The 20,420-nt window shown below is 46.7% G+C and overlaps 1 protein-coding gene across 1 annotated transcript in view; it reads left to right on the top strand.

Moving 5' to 3' along the window:
- Positions 1 to 19,557, top strand: part of WNT9A (Wnt family member 9A) — a 56,440-nt gene extending 36,883 nt beyond the window's left edge. The window contains exons 3-4 of the mRNA XM_037386210.1: positions 3,978 to 4,240; positions 16,546 to 19,557. Coding sequence (XP_037242107.1) covers positions 3,978 to 4,240; positions 16,546 to 17,019 — 737 coding nt within the window. The 3' untranslated portion in view covers positions 17,020 to 19,557. The remainder of the gene's footprint in view (positions 1 to 3,977; positions 4,241 to 16,545) is intronic.
- The last annotated feature ends 863 nt before the right edge of the window (positions 19,558 to 20,420 follow it).

Below are 20,420 nucleotides of genomic sequence, written 5' to 3'. Positions count from 1 at the left end.
TGCTGGCATCCCCGTCAGCCATCGGCTTCCCTGGCATCGTGCAGGGTGGTCATCCTGGCACAGCCTTTGTCAGCAGTGGGTCACCTCCTCCCCAGAGGTCCACAAAGAGCTTGCAGAAGTTAAACGTGAAGCTAGGCTCGGCTCACCTGTGATGGTGTGCAGCAGGCAAAGGGCGTGCTATATGGTGGCAGCTTCGGTGCTTGTAACTAGCGAAGCAACCCCTGTCTGCTTCCCACTGCTGGCCACAGCTCATCTCTGTGGAGGCTGGAGGTGTTTGTGCGTGTCTGCAGCCAGCAGCTACATTTGTGCCTCACTTCTGCTGGAAGATGAGCTCTAGCTGGAGGGGAAGGTGCTGAAGTTCCCAAAGCTGTTAGTTCCCAAAGCTCTCCCCTCTTTTTTTTTTCTTCTTTTTTTTTTTTTCTGGTCTTATTTATTATAGAATAATAAATTGGACCAGAAAATTATTAAGGAAGGAAGTTGAGAAAACTCCTTGTTTAGGGAAATAAGGCAAAATGGACTGTTCTGTGCTGCCCTGTCAGTGGGGGCAAGCGGACCCCTATTGTCGTGCAGGGCAAAATGTGAACGTGTGTGTCATTACTGCTGTAGTCAGGGCAAAGCTCCCTGGCTGCCAGTGGTGGGCAATTCCCACACCCCTTCCCAGCAGCTCAGGTGGAGATGACCAGAAGCTGAGAAAGTGTTGGAGTAACAGGTGGTATTTTTTTCTCCTTCCTTTGTGTTACGTCATATAATCCAGTTTCCTGCACCCTTCCAGTAAAATCCAGTTCTGATTTCTGCACTGCAGCTAACAGTGCAGCCAGGACTATTTTACAGATCGCTTGCATGGGTCCCGAGGGCTTTACTGACTTCCAGAAAGTCCCACACTCAGCGATGGAGCTGGACCTAGAAACCCAGGGTCTGATGTGCTCAAAGACAAGAGCAGAGGTTTGCAAGGCACTCTCCCTCGCTAATTAGCAGAGGTGTAATTCAGAAGCGCTAGGGCTTAACTAATGCACTGTCACTGACTGCGGTGGAAACAAGGAAAGTCCTTATGAAACCCAAGAGGTCCAGCCAGAGCTGCAAGACATTTAAAAATATCCCCGCATGCCAGAGGAGTCCCTGGGTTAGTGGTGCCTTGGGAGAGCCAAGCACTTTCTCATGCTGACACCTGGAGGCCACAGCTTGTTCCTTCAGATGTTCCTTGCCCCCTTAGCAAGGGGTATTTTGAAGCAGCTCGAAGCTGAGCTGCCTTAAAACACCATTGAGAACATCCCCTCTCCCAGCCCCCGCCTCCGCCTTGTCAGGACCCCGTGTAATAAATGGCAGCTCTGAGGGTTGCAAGGCTCTGCCTGCTGTCTCATTCTTCCATGTTTTATGCCCCTGCAACATCTCTACCCTCCACCAATGCTGTAAATCCTTCAGAGGTTGTTCCTGCAGCATAACACACTGCCCTGTAAATCTTTCTCCTCCTCTCTGAGAGCTGCTGGTTCCTGGTTCAGCATTGCGGCAAGTGATACCCCAGGGCAGGAGGACACATGTATCACCCACCAAGACACAGCTATTCACATATGTCAGTGTGGGCTTTCTTCCTCTCCTCCAGGACCACTGCAGTTATGGAGAAAGGAAAGAAAAAAGGGGGGTGGGTGGCAAAACCCTCCACATTTCACTTCAGAAAAAATTTCTCTCTCGGTTTTTACACTTGGTCACCAGAACAGCCTGGCTGCTGGTTTGCAACTTGGGCTGATACAGCCCGTTTCCTAAAATAACGGGGGATTGTTTGAGGGACTTGTTATCCTCTTTGGATACTCGCAAACAATTTTGGAAATGGCTGAAACTGGATAGCCGCGGACGGCAGTCTGTCAATGCACTGGGGGTTAGAATGCCTGCATTGATTTAAAGCTCATTATCTTGTTACAAAATATCTTGGTGCAATCAAATAGTACATGGTGGAGATGGCTTTAACTCTGGCCAGAGCCAAATGTCACATGGACTTGCTTGGAAGCTGCCTGTGGGCGAGATGATACCCGTGCTGATGGGCACCAGGAATTTGTGAAGCTTACAGTGGTGAAAAACGGGAGGAGTAGAACTGAAGCTGATGGGGAGATTGATGGAGAGGGAGAACCTGGCAAGTGAACAATTCCTCCTGGCGTTCTGTCAAACCTGGTGTGCATTGTGGTTGCACAGCACTGACTTTCTGCTGGGATTTCACAACCACTCTGGATTCAGTGCTTCAAACCAGGAGGCCTTCAAGGAGGTGGTAGATCTGGGCTATCTACTACACCTGACCACATCTAGGCTGTTTGCCACTAATCGTGGTGCCTCAGACTCTGAGGAGGGTTTACACGCCCTGTTCCATCAAAGACTTTGTTAGCATGCTGGTACCTCTCCATTTTGTAGCATGAGTAGTAGCGGTGGAAACAGGCCAGTTCTACAGCCTGGGAGCACAGAGGCTTGGGAGCATCTGTCTCCAGCAGTGGCATCCCTCGGGCAGGCGTGGGAGCAGTCTGACCTAGGGTGTAACGTAGGAAAAGCTGAACTAGCCTACAAAAGATGAAAGCTGCTCAGAAGGCACCCTCTGCCTAGAGGAGTTTGGTGGTCTGCATGCTCATGAGGGTTTGTTGTGTGAATTAAGAATTCTCCCACCGCTCCCAATGAGAGTTTGCAATGCTGAAGATGTTTCAGGGGTGCTAGAGGACATGGTCTAACTTCAGGGAGAAAACAAAGAGGGGAAACCCACCAAATTTGGTTTCTCAGCCCAGACCACTCTTTATAGTGTCCTCAGTGAGTGTAGAGTTGAGCCTTCTTTTATTTTAACTTTCCTTCCAGTGAGGGAGAGGTTCCTACTGTTTTCCAGGTGAGCAGCAGAATGGTCGGGCAATTCCTACCACAATCTGGCTTGAGCCAGCTCCCTTGGGGAGGACTAAACCTCAGTCTCTTGGACTGGATTTTAGTCAGTCATCTTCTGAAATTCAGCATCATGGACCCTGGGAGTGCTTTGGGAAGGCAGGCTCTGGGGATGGGCCAGGATAGTGCCCCATGAGCTTGCTTGGACTACCATGAACCTCCCAAGGAACAGTTCCAAAAATGACCTGGCAGTGTCTCTGCATGTCCTTGGTTGACACACCAGCTTACAGATATATCCACTACTGTCACCGTCCACTTGTGTTATTTTTGAGCGGGGGATTTCTTGAGTCGGATCCAAAGCTGTTCTGGAATTGCATCTCAAATATGCAGTCGTTTATGGCTTCCATAGCTGGAGAATGAGGAGCTATAAATACTGGCATGTTTGGTTTTTATTTCTACCTTTTATCATTTGGATCAAGATCTTGGCTCTTTCTGGGCCTTAGTTTACCTACTGTGGGGGGAGCAGATGCTGTTGCATCCATGCAGGTGAGCGCAGAGGTGTAAGAAAGGGTTGTGGGTGACAGGTTTGAGGCACAAACCACTTTTTGGGGCGTTTGAGTGGGGTGACAGGATGGCTACTGTGCTCATGGCCCTTGGGTGCCTTCCGTTCACAGTGTTGTTGGACTGGGGTAGGACCCAGTGGTTTCTTTTTCAGGAAGAACAAGGCGTGCTCATGGTTTCTACCTCAACCATCGGACTGGGAGTCTGTGGTGGGTTCCTGCTGTTTGGTGTCCCCTTGGTAGCAGTACTGCTGTACCGTGGTGATGGTACCTCCGTGGCCTGTCCAACTCCTGCTCTCTTTCTATTTTCAGGCAGAGTCTGCTTGCAGAGTGATGGCCACCAAGCTGGCCAGATTTGATTTCCTTTCTTTAATCCTGCCTTGTGCCACCTTCTTCCATCATTCCTTGCCCTCCATTGTGTCCTCTCCACTACCAGTGGTGCGTGTAGAGCTCGGCATGCTTGACATCACTCAAACTTTTCTCAGATTGGGGTTTACCTCAATTTCCTCAGTTTTTTTCCTTTCTTTAACCCTTGCTTTATCTGCAGTTAAAGCCACCTCCTCCTCTCTCTGGCAGGTTTTAAGGAGACAGCCTTCTTGTACGCCATCTCCTCCGCGGGGCTGACGCATGCCATGGCCAAGGCATGCAGCGCGGGGCGGATGGAGCGTTGCACCTGCGACGAGGCCCCTGACCTGGAGAACCGGGAGGCTTGGCAGTGGGGCGGCTGCGGTGACAACCTGAAATACAGCAACAAGTTTGTCAAAGAGTTCCTGGGGAGGAAGCCCAACAAGGACCTGCGAGCCAGGGTGGACTTCCACAACAACCTCGTGGGCATGAAGGTGCGTTGCGGACTGCTTGGGGTGGGGGTTCACGCTGCTGTGGGGGCAGTAAGGTGCTGCGCTTGGGTTGTGGAAACAAGTGTGTTGGATGCAAAATGCCTGAAGTGGTCCTTCTGCTGGGGGGGTGAAGTCTCAGTTATGGGTTTGTGCCCTGGTTTTGTCACTGTGCTTCAAGAGTTGTGCAAAACTGTTGGGGAGAGATCCATGGGAAAGAAACAGGACAAGGTCTAGAAAACATGGAAGGGAGGAAAGGTCCAGGTCTAGAAGACATGAGGTGGGGACAAAGATTGCTCCTGCAGGGAGGAGAGTGCCTTACACTACAAAGGGATGGAAAGACAGGTTCTTCAGGCTTCCGTGAGGTAGGTAGGACAAGGAAAAGGAGGAAGGATTTATGCTCCCTTAGCAGAGATTGAGGGATCCTTTTCTTGCAGTAGCTTGTGGAGCATGGACAGTCTAGCTTTTCCATAGCCAGGTTTCTTTAAAACTGGCTGGACAAACACCTGGCAGGGAACCAGGATTGGAGATACTACTCTGACTGACCTCAGTCCTAAAAGTCCCTTCAGCCTTGTTTTCTGGCAGAAGCTTTCCATGTCACCTCGAGCTGCTGGGTTGGCAGCTGATAGTGCTTGGGTGTAGAGTCCCTTTTTATTTTTCTTTTTTTCTTTCTTTACCCATTCTTATCCTCTCTGCTGGGGGTCTTTCTGCGCCTACACCATGTTCTTCCCACCAGCCTTTACCTGCGTTCCTGGGAGCCTCCCTGCAGGACTGATGTGAAGGACAAAGCGTCTGCGATTGCCAGGTCATCCCAGCGAGAGAGGGGGAAGAAAGAGGCTTGCCACCTTCTCCTGTAACCTGCTTGGCTCTACCTAGCCTAGAGTTGCTCAAATATGAAAATCCCTCAGATTGGCCAGCACAGGTGCCTAGGATCAGTGTTCCATTGCACCAACCTCGAAGGGGGACATACTGTAAAGCTATAAATAGCCTTTGAGCCTTGTTATTGTCCGTGTGATTGGATGGGAGGGTTGGGGCTGGGATGGGAGACCTGGGTCTCCAGTTTCCCAGGCAAATGCAGCCCAGCCAGTTGTGCATTCTAGGAATCGCCACCCCAGCTCAGTTGTTCCTGTGTGTATGCATAAAATGTCATTCCTCACGATGGAGTTGGGGCATCGGAGAATGCCACCAGTGAGTGCTGGCCAGCAAAAAGTCTCCCCCCACTCACCACCACCAGATGCTCCTAGACAGCGCTGAGATCAGGATTAGAAATATCCTGGATTTAGCTGGGTGTCTGGCTTTGGCTGACAGCTTTTCTGCCTCTGGATTAAAAGGCTCAGTACCTCTGAACTCCTGTGGCAGCTCTTTGACGTGTGAAACGGGCTTTGCAGGGTGATGAAATTTGTTTTAATCCTTGTGGTTTGTTGTTCCCAAGGGCCTGTCCCGACTCTTTGGAATTGGCTGTGTAGCAGATGGGACTTAAAATGGAGAAGGTGGTCCATGGAGGCTGTGATTTCATGCTGGAGATTTCTGTGAGGTGTCACAGTTCTCCTCCCTTTCCAGACCCAGATAATACTGTCTCATCAAAACCTACAAGGTTGTGGCTTTAGGTGATGTTGATGTGTTCTTGTAACTCCATGAATATCTCCCTTCCAACAGTGGTGGGGCTGAAAAAAACCTTGCCCAAGGGATTTGACTTAACTCCCAGTGCTCTCTACCCCAATAGCTGCGGTCAGGATGCCCATATGGCTGAGACCCAGTCTTGGATTTAGGTTAGGTGTCTTATTTGTCATCTCTGCTCTATACTATGTGACTTTGAGCTAAACTAACTCCAAGGATGAGCTGGAGAAAGTGAATCTCACCTTTCTTCCAGTCCTTTCTTGTCCTGATGCCACTGTGAGTTAGTTCCTAGGGGAAGGGGAGATGTCGGGGACTCTCTTGAGTCCTCTGCCTCCACTTCACTTGGCACCATCAGGCTCTGGTCATTGGCAGTGGTTTCTAAGCACTAGTGTAGTATCTGCAGCTAAACAGCTGAGTAACAGTTGTGACGGTTGTCCAGACACAGAGCCCTCATGGCCATCCAAGTCGGAGACCTCTGCTGCAGGTCAGTGATCTGGTGTTCCTATTTTTGTCCACCCACGCTGTGTCTGTCGAGTTGATAATGCTGTCTGATGGCTTTCCTTGCCTATTTGCAGCAGTGGTTGGAATGATTTCTGTTCATGCTCCTAGAATATTGTATCATAGCGTGGTTGAAAGGCAAGCCAAAGAAGTCCGCCAGATTCACACCACCACCATAAAGTTGGGCAGAGAACAAGCAAACTACGCATTGGGAAGGAAGCGTTTTTGGAGGATGATGGCTCAAGATCACGAGGATATATGTCTTTATAGACAGGATATGTGGACCTAAACCACTGGTGCAATATGGTGGTGTTAAGGTGATGATCAGAGGTGTTCAAGTCAGAGATGAGGACCCAGGCTGGCTTCGTAGTTGCAAGGTCAAAACTTGCAGCGCTTGCTTCAGATTTCAGTATCTTGAAACTGATTGGGGGGAGCCTGAGCACTGACCTTCTTGGTGTGGTTGATGGATTGTCCCTGGCATTGCTTACACTTGGGTGTAGATTAATACCAGGTTCATGCTTGCTTCCTCCTGACCCCACTGCAAGTGCAGCATTGGTGGAGGACGAGAGCTGCTCAGCAGGCAGTGCTAGGTTCCCTTGCTGAATTTACTGGTATCTTCCTTCATGAAGACAGTGAGTTGAATACAATACTCGGCACATTTCCTCTACTCAGTTGCTCCAAAGAAGCTGCCCGTCAGCTAACTGCTGCCATATAGAATTTCCAACCATTGAGTAGCAGGAGATGCTAACCTAGTGGCTATGACAGTCTGAAACCACTTTGAACTAACCTAGTTTGGTTATTTGAACAATAACTCAATACATATATGGTGTGAATCACAGGCAGCATAGGAGTGCGGATGGCATTGATTTATGCCATTTTGGAACCGAACAATTTTGGGCTGGAGTGCTCATTATATAACTAGGATGCTCTTATAGCCTCTAATGTATTAAATGTCATTGTGAGTTTCCAGAAAGATGATTATGGCCATTTCAAGCAGGAGCTGAGATGCAAACTTGAATGCCTTTCCCAAGGCTGTGCAGCAAACCAGCGATGGAGCAGGAGGCTGAAGCCTAAATTCCTGCTCAGCACCCACTGCTTTTTTCCTCCAACAAACCGCAGATTTTATGTCTTTTGTGAAGCCATACAAACTGAAACCTTTGCTGCACTACAGACTGCTCTGGACTGGGCTGAGGATGGACAAAGACTTTGTTTTGCTACGGGAGCTTGCTGCAGTGTGGGTGTACTTACAGCATGCGTATGGATGTACGTGTGTGTTCGCTGAGGGAGTGGAGGAATACCTGTTAAAGATAGAGCACAAGCTTGGTGGTCTCCTTGTGATTCTTAAGATAGAATCCTTCCCGTCTAATTACTACCAACCATGACAAAATGTATTAATAGCCCCCTGAGACCCAGCAAAAAAAAAAAAGGACCTGTGCTTAATTGACCAATTTGGCAACCAACCCTACACCCTTCTGGTCAACACGGCAGTTTCTCCATGGTGTCACACTAGCAAACAATCTGTGTATTTCTGTGAGGGTGACATTATCCTATCCCACCTAGTTTTAGTGTCTCTTGGTAGACGTTCTCATTTAATTATTATTTTACTTCTGGTTTTTACAGCCTTGATGGGCCGACTGTAATGTTGCTGCCACCAATGAAATAATCACTGTACATGTTGTGCCTGTGATGGCTCGCAAAGTTATATGATATGACCTCAATCGCTAATGAAAGGGCGAGCTTGTCTAGTGTGAGGATGAGGTAATTAGACCAGGACTTCTCTAGCCTTCTCTTTATTGAAAAGTAGGAGCTCTGAATAGACCACTTATTAAAAAAGCAATTTCCCTTCCTTTGCCAAATCTACTCCAGCTCATTCAGCTATTCTTTCAGAGGGGTCTTGGGTGGAGAGGGTGTGTGGTGGTGGGGAGATGTGTGTATGCGTCAAGGGGATGGGGGGTGGTGGTGGTGATAGAAGTCAACTGTATTAAAGCTCTGTTGCCAGCAATGAAGTTTCCTGGTTATATTAAATGAAGCACAGACAGCCCTGCTAAAGCTCTCTTCTCTATATCCTCCCCCCTTTTTCCCCCCCTTGTACACACAAGTGCAGCCCTCTTTTGTAACCCATTAATGAAAAGTCGGAATATTAGAGCACTCAATTAGTTCCACTGGGCTTGAGTAAGTGATGTTTTAATTAAATTTGCCCAGTTTCTCAGCAAAGTATCATTAAACATGACTTTCCAACTCCCTCTCTGGAGCGTTGCTAAGTTTCTTAATCCCAGGAGTGCTGACCTCTTCCAGAGGTATGTCTGGTCAAGCATGTCTTACAGATCCAAGAGGCACTATTAAAGGGGGCTGCTGTTACCCAAGGAAAAAAAAAAATCTGTCACATTCCCATTTCTTTTTCCCTTTATCCTTCCAGAAGGAGGGACACAAGCAAGCCTTTGCCTTCAGGACCCTGAAGTCAGGGCCCTTGAGAGCCAAGAGTGCTTCATGCAAAACTATGGGGAAGCAGAAATGGAGAAGAAGAAAATTTCTCCCCCCCACCCCAAAGGTCTGTCTTTAGACAATACCCCCTTGGAAACTGGTTCCCTTTGTGAAGCTTCCTAAAGTGTTTTTGCACGTTACCAATCCATACGTTTTGGTCTGCACAGATTACGTGCATGTTTCTGAAGGAGCCTTGTCACCCTTGTTGCTGTCGGATTCAAGTCCAGACCCATCCTGAGAAATGTTATGCCTGCATCTCTGAAACAGCGTGGGACGCTCTGGAGAGGATAGTGGGAGGTGCATGGACTTTTCCTTGCTGATGACTTGCTTGTTTTGGAAGTCCATGCAAGGAATGGCTTTTTCCCTTAGGCAGCGCTGGCAGGGATCTGTCTCGAGGGCTGAGCGTGCCTCCTGCGCTGGAGACAGACTCTCCATATCAGGTAGATGTTTGCCCAGCTATCATCTGTCTGAGGAACTTCATGAGCTATCACATAACATGTTATCAGAGCATACCACCCTCCTCATTTCTGTATCTCCATTTTATAGAGGGGAAATTGAGACCCAGAAAGATTAAGTGACTTACTAAAGGTCACACACAGGCGTAGCAAAGCAGAGACTTGCACCCTGGTCTCCTGTTGCAGAGACAGTGTTTACAAGCACTGCCCATCCAGTCTCATATGGTTCCTACTAGCAAACATGATTCCGGTCAAACTCTATAGTCAAACAGGCAAGTTTAAATGCTAATCCCTCTGTTTTTCTGCACCCTCAAAGTGTAGTAATTGTTCTTTTCTATGAGAAAAATCCATATGAACTTACTAATAGAGCTGGTGTGTGGAAAACCCAAAAGGAGACATAATGCACCCTTTAGGGGTGTGTTTGCAGCAAGAAAACAAGCATCACACTTCTACTGAGGTACAACTGAAACCTAGCAAAGAGCAGCCTCTCCGAGACTAGCTCTTGACTTTGTACGTACAGATCAGTTTGCAGGACCACCACTAGTAATGATTGCTCCAGGTTGTGACAGGTAGGAATGCACAGGCATGCTCTCTGGATTTTCTGCTCCTTTCAGGCTGAGGTGGGCTCAGCCAAAGCCTTTCTAAGGGCTGGAAATCAATGCTCTCGAAAAAAACCTGCTTGCTGTGTCCCATAAGTAACTGCAGTTCATTGTTTATGTGGAGCTTTCTTAGCACGTGAAGCATACTAGGAATACTGAAAGGGAAAAATACTTTTAAAGTTCTCAGTCTAATGTTGGGTTGTGTTATTCTATGTTTAAGCATTTGTATTTTAACACATATTTCATTAAACTGTGAGTGTTCATATTTTTAAAGAAGGAAGACTAGTGGAAAGGCTAAAACTGCTCTGAAAAAAGTTTCAGAACAGGCTCAAAAGAAAGGATTTTTTTTTAACAAGATGAAGGAAAAAGGGAAGAAAAGGAAAAGAAAACTTCTAATAACCTGTGAAACTTATAATTTGACCAATGGCCAGTGTTAAGGGACAAGTCTGGTCTTCTAGTTGTTTGGGTGCTCTGAAGGAATGGAGACTGTGGCTGCTGTCCAAACTAACATTAATATTTGAGCTGAGAGAATAACTAAGCCTATTTAAATTGAAGGAGGAAGCATATCTTGAGGATGGAAGAGATGCGATTTGTAAAGCAGCATCCCAAAGCCCCTTCTGAAGTAAGGCAGAATGCAGGCAGGCTTTTTCCTGGATGAGCTGAGCCTAAGGAGGGTCGTTTGCTCCCTCCTCTCCCGCAAACCATAGCGAATGGTTTGAAGCCTGGGAGCCGCAGACCAGCCATGACGACAGCAGAGCTATAACCGAGGAATTCCCACGGCTGCGTGTCCGCTTCGCACTGCTGCTGCCCAGACAAGAGTTGTCTGAAAACCACCGCCGGAGCCCCGTGACCCAGCTGGGAATGAATGGGAATCTGTCCTCAGCGTTTCAGCTAAAACACTGAGAAATTGTGTGTTGCAGCATGTCTGAGACTGATCATTACGGGGGCACTTAGTCTGAGCTTCGTAGCAAACCATTGTTGTGAGGGAGGATTACATGTTGCATAGCAATGCTCTGCTGTGATCCCTTTTCCCTATGGCTCTTGTAAAGCCATTTGGGCAGGCGGTCTTGCAGTGCTATCTAATTTCTTCTTAACAGCAAACACCAATAAAGACTATTCAGTCTTGCTCTATCATAATTGTTTTCCCTGTTGTGCCTTTGTCAGTATTTGGTATTCTCACGATGAGAACGATGGGAGTTAGTGTTCCTAAGTTAAACTAATTTGCTCAAAGAGCTTTGTTTTCCTCCCAAACTGCTCTCCTTTTTGAGACTGCCAGACTCGGGGCTTGTCCAAAGGAGAGTGGGAGGATGCAATTTCAATGTGTGATGCTGTCCCTGAAGCACTAGCTGTCTTTGCTCAACTTTGCTTTCACAGTAGATGCTCTCCACAGCATATAATAAGGACTGAAATGCACACTTGTGGTGTCTTCTCCTGAGTTACTACAACTCTGCCAAGGTGTGGTATCTACAGCACTTAGGCCGTAGGGAGTATGACATGTTTCGTGCTTTGGATTTAAGCTGGTACAGTTTGTTTCCCATCTGTGATGTATAGAAGCATGCATGTGGCCACTTACCTTGGTGTAGATGAATAAGTGGTGATGCCACATGTGCTCAAAAGAGGTGCATGTCTCTGGAGGCGGATCAGGCTTTGAACTGATGTGCCTTGGAAAGAAAGCAGGTGCTACCTGTGGCTCTGGAAATGATAAACTTGTATTAAAAATCTTATTCTGCCTTGTGTACCCTAGACTTTTTGGTAATAACAGTGAAGTTGCTCTACCCTGGAAATCCCTCCAGGTTTGGAAGCATGATCTAGACATTTACCCCTTTGTCCCAGAGCCCAGCCAGGAACGGTTTTGCCAACACTGCTCTGAGCAACCTGCTGACTTGGCGAAGGCTTGCAGTGCTTCCTGCAGGAATGGGTGGATTTAAGTGTCTCTGACAGGAGCCTGCAACAAGAGGAGGAAGGTCTTTGTGGAAGCAGGGGAACGAGAGGGGAAACAGAAGGGCTTTGCCAAGATTCATTTTAGCCCATGGGTGGTTAGGGGGCCTGTAGGCAGCAGTTCTCCATCATGCATCGCCTTGAGTAGCTGCATCGTGACTGACAGCAGCTGGGGAGGCTGGCTGGCAAAGAAAGTTTTCTAGGATTTTCACTATAACTGCCTCATAACATTCTCGAGCCCTTCTCGGTCCTTCAAGGAGAAGGTTTATGAAGCGGTTGGGATGCACCACGCTTGCACGGTGGCCGTATGAAAATCCGTGTGCTGGATTTCAAGAACTGGTGCATTCATGAGAATGGATACAATGGAAACCTTTTATGCTTTGGTTCACCAGCACACGACATCTAAGCTGTCCTACCTACTGCTTAACGAGTAGCTAGAAGTGGGCGAGGAAAAAAAAAGCAACAGACTGGCATTCATTAGGGGCTTTGTTCATTACCATTAAAGCTCAGACAAGGAGAACAGGGTTAATTGGCCTAAATATATGCATTAGTACCCTTTAAGAGACCTTTATGCTCCTGGAGGAGCAGCTGGTGATGAAGAGCAAGGTTTCATAGTAGCTCAGATAATGCTGGATGCTGATATTTAGACACCTAAATTCATCCCAGGGTGTGGGATTCTGCTCACAGGTTCGGATACCTAAACTGTCGTGCCTCCATCTGAGCTTGGTCCCCAGGCTCCTGTTGGTAGAGATGTGGTCAGCACAGCTGGTGGAGCCTGGAGAGCTGTTCAGTGGGGCACATGCAGATGTCTGCTTCACTGCAGGATCCTCTGCCTACTTTGGCTCCACTCAGATGGGAATTTGGAGTTGTTTCTCAAACACAGGCATTCAAACTCAAATGCCTGCTTCGGTGAGGTCAGCGCTGGCCGGCTGGTGTGATTCAAGTGCCTAAACCCCTGTGCCTATTCCTGACTGAAGATCTGCTGCCATCTGCTAGCTGCTGCTCTGTCAGGATCTGGATTTCCAACACGTTTTGTGCCATATCTACCAGCCTCATGTGGATGCCTTGGATATATTGCACTTGCAACGTCTGCTCTGCCGCTGAGCTCGGGAGAGGTGGCTCCTAACAACAGCAGCTCCATCTCCAGGTTCCTTTCCCGCAGTGTGCCCACCAGCTGAGCCAGCTCCTGTTGGTTACTTGCTTTCCCATCTCTTGTACAATGGTGATTGTCTCCTTTTTCCAGGTGGAGCAGACACAAATGGGCTGGGGGAGGTGGAAGGCTTGAGAAAAGCCTGAACTGATGAATGACTGCAGTGTGCAGCCCTTCTGCAAGTATCTCAGCAATTTCATCCAGTTTGCTGATGGTCTGGGCGTGAAATCAGGTGTAGGAGCTTTGTTTCACATGAACTCATCTCTCACTTCTGGACAGCCAGTGAAATGTGAATTTACATAAGGGACAGTATGGGTGAGGGTTGGTTTTTTCCTTCCTTTTTTTTTTTTTCTTGGTGTTGAAACGTGTTCTGTATGCTCTTGTCTAACATTGTGGGATTTCTTGCAGAGTTGGCTAGACACTTTGGCATGCAAAGCGTGACAGCCCCTAACCAAGCCGGCCCAGCTGAGTACTATAAGCAGTAACACATCTCTCTCTGTAACCCGTCACTTGTTTGAATGCTACTGTGTATTATTGGATTGCATTTGAAAAGGTCTTGGCTGTCGCAGGAATGAAGTGTGACCATTGGCCAGGCTTTGCTGAAGGCCGTATTATGCATAGGGTCTTTCTAAAAATGTCTCTGTAATATCAGGATTGGGCCAGACCCCAATTCTGAGTCCATGACCTATTGCACATTTGCACATGGTGCTCAGCAGGACTCATGCAGCCAAATAATTAAGAACCGGATGGTCAGGACATGGACTGGAGCCAGTCTGCTGCTGTCAGGAGGCCATAGTGTAGGCAGATGCCATAATGGGCGGAGGGGGGAGATATTTTTTTTCTTTTTTAGATCCCATAGATGCCCAAAGGAAGGGTGCTTTCAGTAGTACCTTGACAGGAGGCAGCTCTATAAACCAAACTCTGTTCTAACTTGCTATTTTAGGGAGTGGTTATACTTTACCCATGTGAAATCAAAATGTAACCTATTTTTGGGAAAGGGGTGGGGAGAGAGAATTAGAAATATAAAAATCTGTTTATAATCCGTGGACAAAATGTAGGTTATCTGTGACTGTCCAAATAACATATCTGCTCTCATGTTGCCCCTGGAGGAGTCCCAGGTGTAAATCTGTCTCTGGAGAAGGTGGGAGAGAACATTCAGATGACATTTATAAGGAGATGATGGATACGCTTTTGTGCCATGAAGCATCTTTATTGCAGCCTGATTGAAAAGGATGGGATCCTTTGTTTAACATCAGCCAGTTTATGTGTATGGGGTCCTTTACAGCACCCAGGGTGGCTGTTACCACCTTTGTCTCTCCCCAGGATGAATAACCCTTGGCGCTCTCTTTGCTTTCTTCTCTTCCCTTTCTGATCCTGCTGCTCCTTCCCATCCTGCTTTTTCTGTTGAAAATAACCTTGCCTTTCCATTCCCTCCGTCTCGTATGGGAACACTCTCATTCCACTGGCTCTGATTTTCCTCCTGTATTTACACTTTGTGGTGGTCTGAAGAGAGCTATTCCCATGCACGCTATTCCCAGGCAAAACCTGGACATTTTGCTATATGGAGACTGACTTTCTTTTGCTTTGGGAATAAATTAAACATGCACATTTACTTTCTGATATCTGGAAGGAAGTTATTTCCCTCCTTTACAGACATGTGTGATGAGTCGTATTTCTCATTACAGCACCCACTGCAAGTGTTTGAATATTAAAATAAAAAACAATATTAAGTAATTCAGAAAGGATTTGAAACCAAGCCTTGCCCTCAATAATTGTAGTCCAGAGGCATAAGCAGGCAAGAAGTTTAACATAAGAGTCCTGATGTGGAGGGAACAGAATCCACTTTAGTTTCCAAGGGTTTAAATGCCTTCCCTTTGTTTTCCACATGGAGTTTGAAGACCTTGGTCATAAGTGCTCTGCTTTTTTTTTATACATAGAACAAAATACACATTTCCATCCCAGTTGAAAACACATTATAGAAGGTTCTACCAGTACATTATGGAAGTTATGCGAGCCTGGGCCTTGAACCTTTCAGCCTGTTCTTCCCTGGACGGTGTCTTGTGTAGGCAATGTTTGGGCACCGCAGCCCCTGAATGCCTGTGTGATTGTGGCGTTGCTCCACACTCTTGCCTGGTCAAATCTCAGACCCTCCTCACCCTGAGGTGCTGCTGAAGCATCAAGGCAGCAGTTGAGGTTCCTCAGCTTGACATGGTGTAGCTCCTCTTTGTTCCAGATGGGGCAGATAGTTCAGCCTTTAGTGCAGGGTGTCTGTTCCTATGGCCAGAACTGGTAATTTCAGGTCGCTCTATCTCCCTGCAGAGTGACTGCCCCACATCATCTCTCTGGTTAAAAATGGGAGACTGCTCCCCTAGTCCTCCCTGCAGCCACCAGCCCTGCTGCGGTCCCCAGGGGTCACTGCCTGATGGGCTGGGTGCCGAACCCACTGGGATGGACTCTTCTCACTGCAGCATTGACCCACATTTCATGTTTTTTTCCCCCTGACACCTTCTGTGTGAGAAACCAGCCTTCCAGGCTGCCTACAGCTGGTGCCACGGGCAGAGTAAATCCTGGAGGCTGCGTGAAAGCACCTGGAATGACTGAGCCCTTCACACAAGGGTCTGTTTCCTGTTTCTTCACATCTTAATTTTTCAGAGAAAGGGAGGGCAGAGGAGGTGGAGGGAGCCTTGGGCTTCACCCTGCATGCAAACATGGTTCGTTAAACGTATGTTTGGCCAGCAAGCAATGGCACTCTGTTTTTAAAAGCACATGCCAGCTTCTTCGCTGCTAGCAGAAAAAAATGGCAGGTCTTTCTGAACATGCTGCCACACTCTGGAGTAGGATCTTGAACAGAGGTTGGAGAGATGGAAGCTACCTGGAGGTTGTTTTGAGCTGCTGGTTTTGGTGATGGTGATTCAGGCTGCTGTTCTTGAGGGCTTAGATATTTATTTCAGCTCCATGAAGGTTTTTCCTCAGTCACAAAGTGGACCGGGTGGGATGCTATGCCTAGTCACTACTGGTGGAACAGCACAGCTTAACTGTGTTTCCACTGAGCCTGCACTGCTAATGGGGAGCAGCGTGAGTTGTGGTATGGGGAAGTTTCCTATTGTCCACACTCGTGGACACCCCACCTGTGTGTGCCACAGCAGCATTCTCCCTCTTCTCTCCCCTAAACCAACTTCTTCCACTTTTGTTACGTATCTCCTTGTTAAAATAGATAAATAGGTCTTAAAATACGTATTAATCTCTTAGTTGCGTCATACCTCTATCTACGTAGATAAGTGCCAGTACTGGACAGCTGTTGTATACCTTACTAGTATCATTAACTAGCCAATAAAGCAATATTCTGGCAGGTAAATGTCATATTCCTGGGAAATGGGACTCTTCTAAAACAAGCATTTCCTGTAGTACAGGTTTTCTGTCCTCTTCTAACAGAGGGTTGTTCTATTGTCATCAACTTTGTGTTCCAGAAGTGTCTTATAGCAAATGTTGGTGGTTGTTGGGTTTTTTTTTTCCTCTGTGTCTTGATTTTTTCCCCCGTAACTGATTTTCTTCTGGGGCTGTGTGTGTCTGCAGGTCATCAAAGCTGGAGTGGAGACAACCTGTAAATGCCACGGCGTATCTGGATCCTGTACTGTCCGAACGTGCTGGAGGCAGCTCTCTCCATTCCATGAAATAGGGAAGCAGCTGAAGCAGAAGTACGAGACATCGCTCAAGGTGGGCAGCACTACCAATGAGGCCACGGGGGAAGGAGACATCTCCCCACCCAAGAAGTCCAACCCTGGTCACAGTGATCAAATCCCAAGGACTACGGATCTTGTCTACATTGACGATTCCCCAAGCTTCTGTATGATGAGTAGATACTCACCTGGGACTTCGGGAAGGAAATGTTACAAAGACAAGAACTGTGACAGCATCTGCTGCGGGCGAGGGCACAACACGCAGAGCCGGGTGGTCACCCGTCCGTGCCAGTGCCAGGTCCGCTGGTGCTGCTATGTGGAATGCAAGCAGTGCACCCAGAGAGAAGAGGTTTACACCTGCAAAGACTGACGCGTCTTCTGCTTGATGGCAACCCTCGGTGACGGGCAGTGGCGATCTATGAGAACTGCATATGGAGACAAACAGGGTTTGATTGACCTTCTGGGATCTGAAAGCTATGTTGAGACATAAGCACTTTGTAGGGTACAGGTGACCCAGCTGTGTTGCTGTTTTGTTTTTGTTTTGTTTTTTTTTTTCCTGTAGACTGGATTTTAATGAGGTCCAACCATGTGGAAATAAGTGCCTGTCACACTGGGGTTAGACACCAGTTGACCTTCACCTTAGTCGTCTACGCAGTTTGATGGATCGTTTCCTTGGAACACCTTGATCGTTTCGCCAATCCTCCATGAACTCCTGGCCTGATATATTCTCTTTGGCATAAATAACCTGTGCTCCTTTGTTCCTGAAGCTTACCCAGCTGCTTAGAGAGATAAGCAGATGCAAAAGGAAGATCTTTCTGCTTTCAATGCAACGGTGTGGGAAGCGGTCATTTATGTCCCTTTCTACAACTGGAGAGAGGCATGCAGGGAAAGCAGGAACGGCCCTGATGGTTCGTTCCTCTGCTGGGGCTTCTGCACGTCGAGCCCACCAGGCTCTGACAGAGCCCCCTGGCAGGGCGAGCTCTTTAACCACAGCTCCGTATCCACATCCATTGATCACCAAATACAGCTCAAAAAACATTGGGTCTACCGTGTTGCAGACAGAAACATATCCAAGAAAGAGGTTGGGAAGCCAGTAGAAAACCAGATGTGCCTGTCCCCTTCAGTCCAATCACATGGTTTTTTTTAAAACAATTTCATCAAATGCGGTTTCTTTAGCACTATCACCGTCTTAATTATTTTTTTTTAAAAAAACCACTAGATACTTTTGTTTTATTTTCGTTTTGTGCATGATTTATTTTTCTCTCCTCTTCCCACCTCTTGTTGATCGGATTCACCCTGTGGTAACTGCTTCAGAAATCTGAACTGGAACTTTTTAGTCTTATGCCAGCTGAATTTGGACGTGCATTTCTGAGTAGGACAAGAGAAACTGGAGTGCATCTTGGAATGTGGTGCTGCCTCGCATTGTATAGCAGCCGTTTTGGAGTGGAGAAGACTTCTGGAGGAGTTGACTTTGATTTTATTAGGTCATCATTCCATTTACTCTAAACTATGGCAGTGGTACATGACACAAGCTGTATGTAAACCCTATGACCTTAAAATATTTTTTTTTTTAACCACTAGATTACGAACTGTATTTTAAAAATACAACTGCTAAATTTTAACCAACTCTTGGATTCGGAACAACCAATTGATGCAGAGACAAACTATCAAGTGGCCAGAGAAGCCAGAAATGGACTGCAGTGGTAGATCACTCTGACACTGTGAAATAGATGACAACCTTTAGCATTTCTTTTTTCCTTTGAAGAGGATACTTACAATCCAGGATTTGATGCGGCAATATTCTTCAGTCATATAGAAGTGGATTGGAAGCAGCTGGTGAATGCCTCAACGAAGCTTTCTAAGGAAACACTGGAGAGCAGAGGGCATTTTATTTTACTTTTGGTAGCAATTTTTTATTGTCCAGTAGTAGCAATTTCCACCAATTTGATAGAAGCCATTAATCTGGTACTCAAAAGAAGAAATCTGCCTGGAGTTTTTCAAGCAGTAGTAGATGTTAGCCAAGCAAAAAGAGAGCAGTTTCCCAAGATGGACCATTATTTTTCAGGTTTTTTTTCTTTTCTTTCTTTCTTTTTAATTTCTGCTCCCCCCCCACCCCCCCGCCCCCCAAATAGTAGCCACTAATATTTAAGCTGTTCATGTGCATCTACTGGGAGGAGAAAATATTTTTTTTTTTTTCTTAGTAACAAATACTTGCAGTACAACCTGGCTCGTTGGCATCAAGTCTTGAGGTGGAGGCATGGGGCAGGATGGGATGTTACTGTTAGTAGCACTATGGTCTTGCAAAGTGAAGCATACTGTTTCTTTTTTGATGTTTGCTTATTTGCTGTACAATTCGGGAGGTTGGGGTAGTGCTGGAGCAGGAGGAATCCACACGCGGCGTTTGTCCCTTCCACCACAGCAAATGCACGTTGGTGCATTTGACGCAGAAAGTTTGCAGGAAGGTCTCGCAGCTCCTGGGAGATGCACCGCTTTGAAAGTCACCCACGAGCAGTTTATCTAATGGTTTGAAAAATAAACTGACTAGAAACCTATTGTTCAGTGTGTCCATGTGTGTGTATATATACACACACGCTGACACACATATATATAAATATTGAACGAACATTTATTTATTGTAAAGCCCTTCAGAAGGACCTTCTTATGGTTTCAATGTGGTATTATGTTAAATTCTCTTTCTCCCTCTGTCTCTGTCTCTCTCTCTCTCTCTCACGTATGTGCAAACTCACTGTTACATTTCTGTGTGTGTGCTAGAATAGCTCTTCCCCTCCAAAGTAAGGCCAGATCCAAACCTGCTCAGAACAGGAGGATTTTTGGGTCTGAGTTACTATTTCTGGCTCCATTCTTTTTTTTTTAAAATACTTGTTCTTAATTAAAGAATGGGCTGCAATATATGTGCATTATTATTTTTATTATTATTAATTATTATTTTTATTATTGTTATATTTAAACCATGGGCCTCATTTTCCTTCTTTTCACTGGTGTCTCTGTCTCCGTTGACCTCGCTGGAGTAACTCTGCATTGCACTGGTGTGAGAGGAGAATGAGTCCCTAGATGCAGAAGAGAGGGTGGTGTTGGCATAGATATCATTGCAGAGAAATGCCTGGGTCGGCTGGGGATAGGGGCGCTTGGTGTGTTTGGCAGCGGGGGGAGAGAGAGGTGGGTGGGCAATAAGGCAGGCTGTCAAAGCTTGACTAGAAGAAAGTGGCAAAGAGTGAATGAACTACTGAGTGAAAGAGCTCTTCTGTGTATTATAATTCACGCACTGAAGCCTGGATGCTTTCTGTAAGTATTTAAAAAAAAATCAAAAAAAAAATCAAAAAAAAACCACCACAAAAAACAAATTGTATTTATGTTAATGTGGATATATTACTTGCCTGTTATATATTGTAAATAGCAAGGTTTATTCTCCTGTGGTTAAAAAAAAATTATAAATAACTAAATAGTAGCGAGGCACATGTGTTAAATGTATAGGCAGTGTATAAAATATACTAACACTCTGAAATCAGGAGAACTTGTCTTCTTGGCCTTTTGACCTAGGGTGGTAAAACATACGTGGGTTATTTTTCTTTCCCCCCCACCGCGTTGTGTGTGCTTTGGGTGGGGGAGTGTTTAGTCCCAGCGTTTTCCAATGTTTGCCTTATCTTTGAAGAAAGACTTGGGGGGCGGGGGGGGGGCAGGGAGCGGAAACCTTGTTTTGGAAAAATCCAGTGGAGCTTGAGTAGGATGGAACAAGTAGCGGCTGGCAGAATT

The sequence above is a fragment of the Falco rusticolus genome, chromosome 4 (assembly GCF_015220075.1).
Source record: "Falco rusticolus isolate bFalRus1 chromosome 4, bFalRus1.pri, whole genome shotgun sequence".
Lineage (NCBI taxonomy): Eukaryota > Metazoa > Chordata > Aves > Falconiformes > Falconidae > Falco > Falco rusticolus.
Note: the sequence above shows the minus strand (reverse complement) of the source record. Positions and strands in the feature narration are given on the sequence as shown.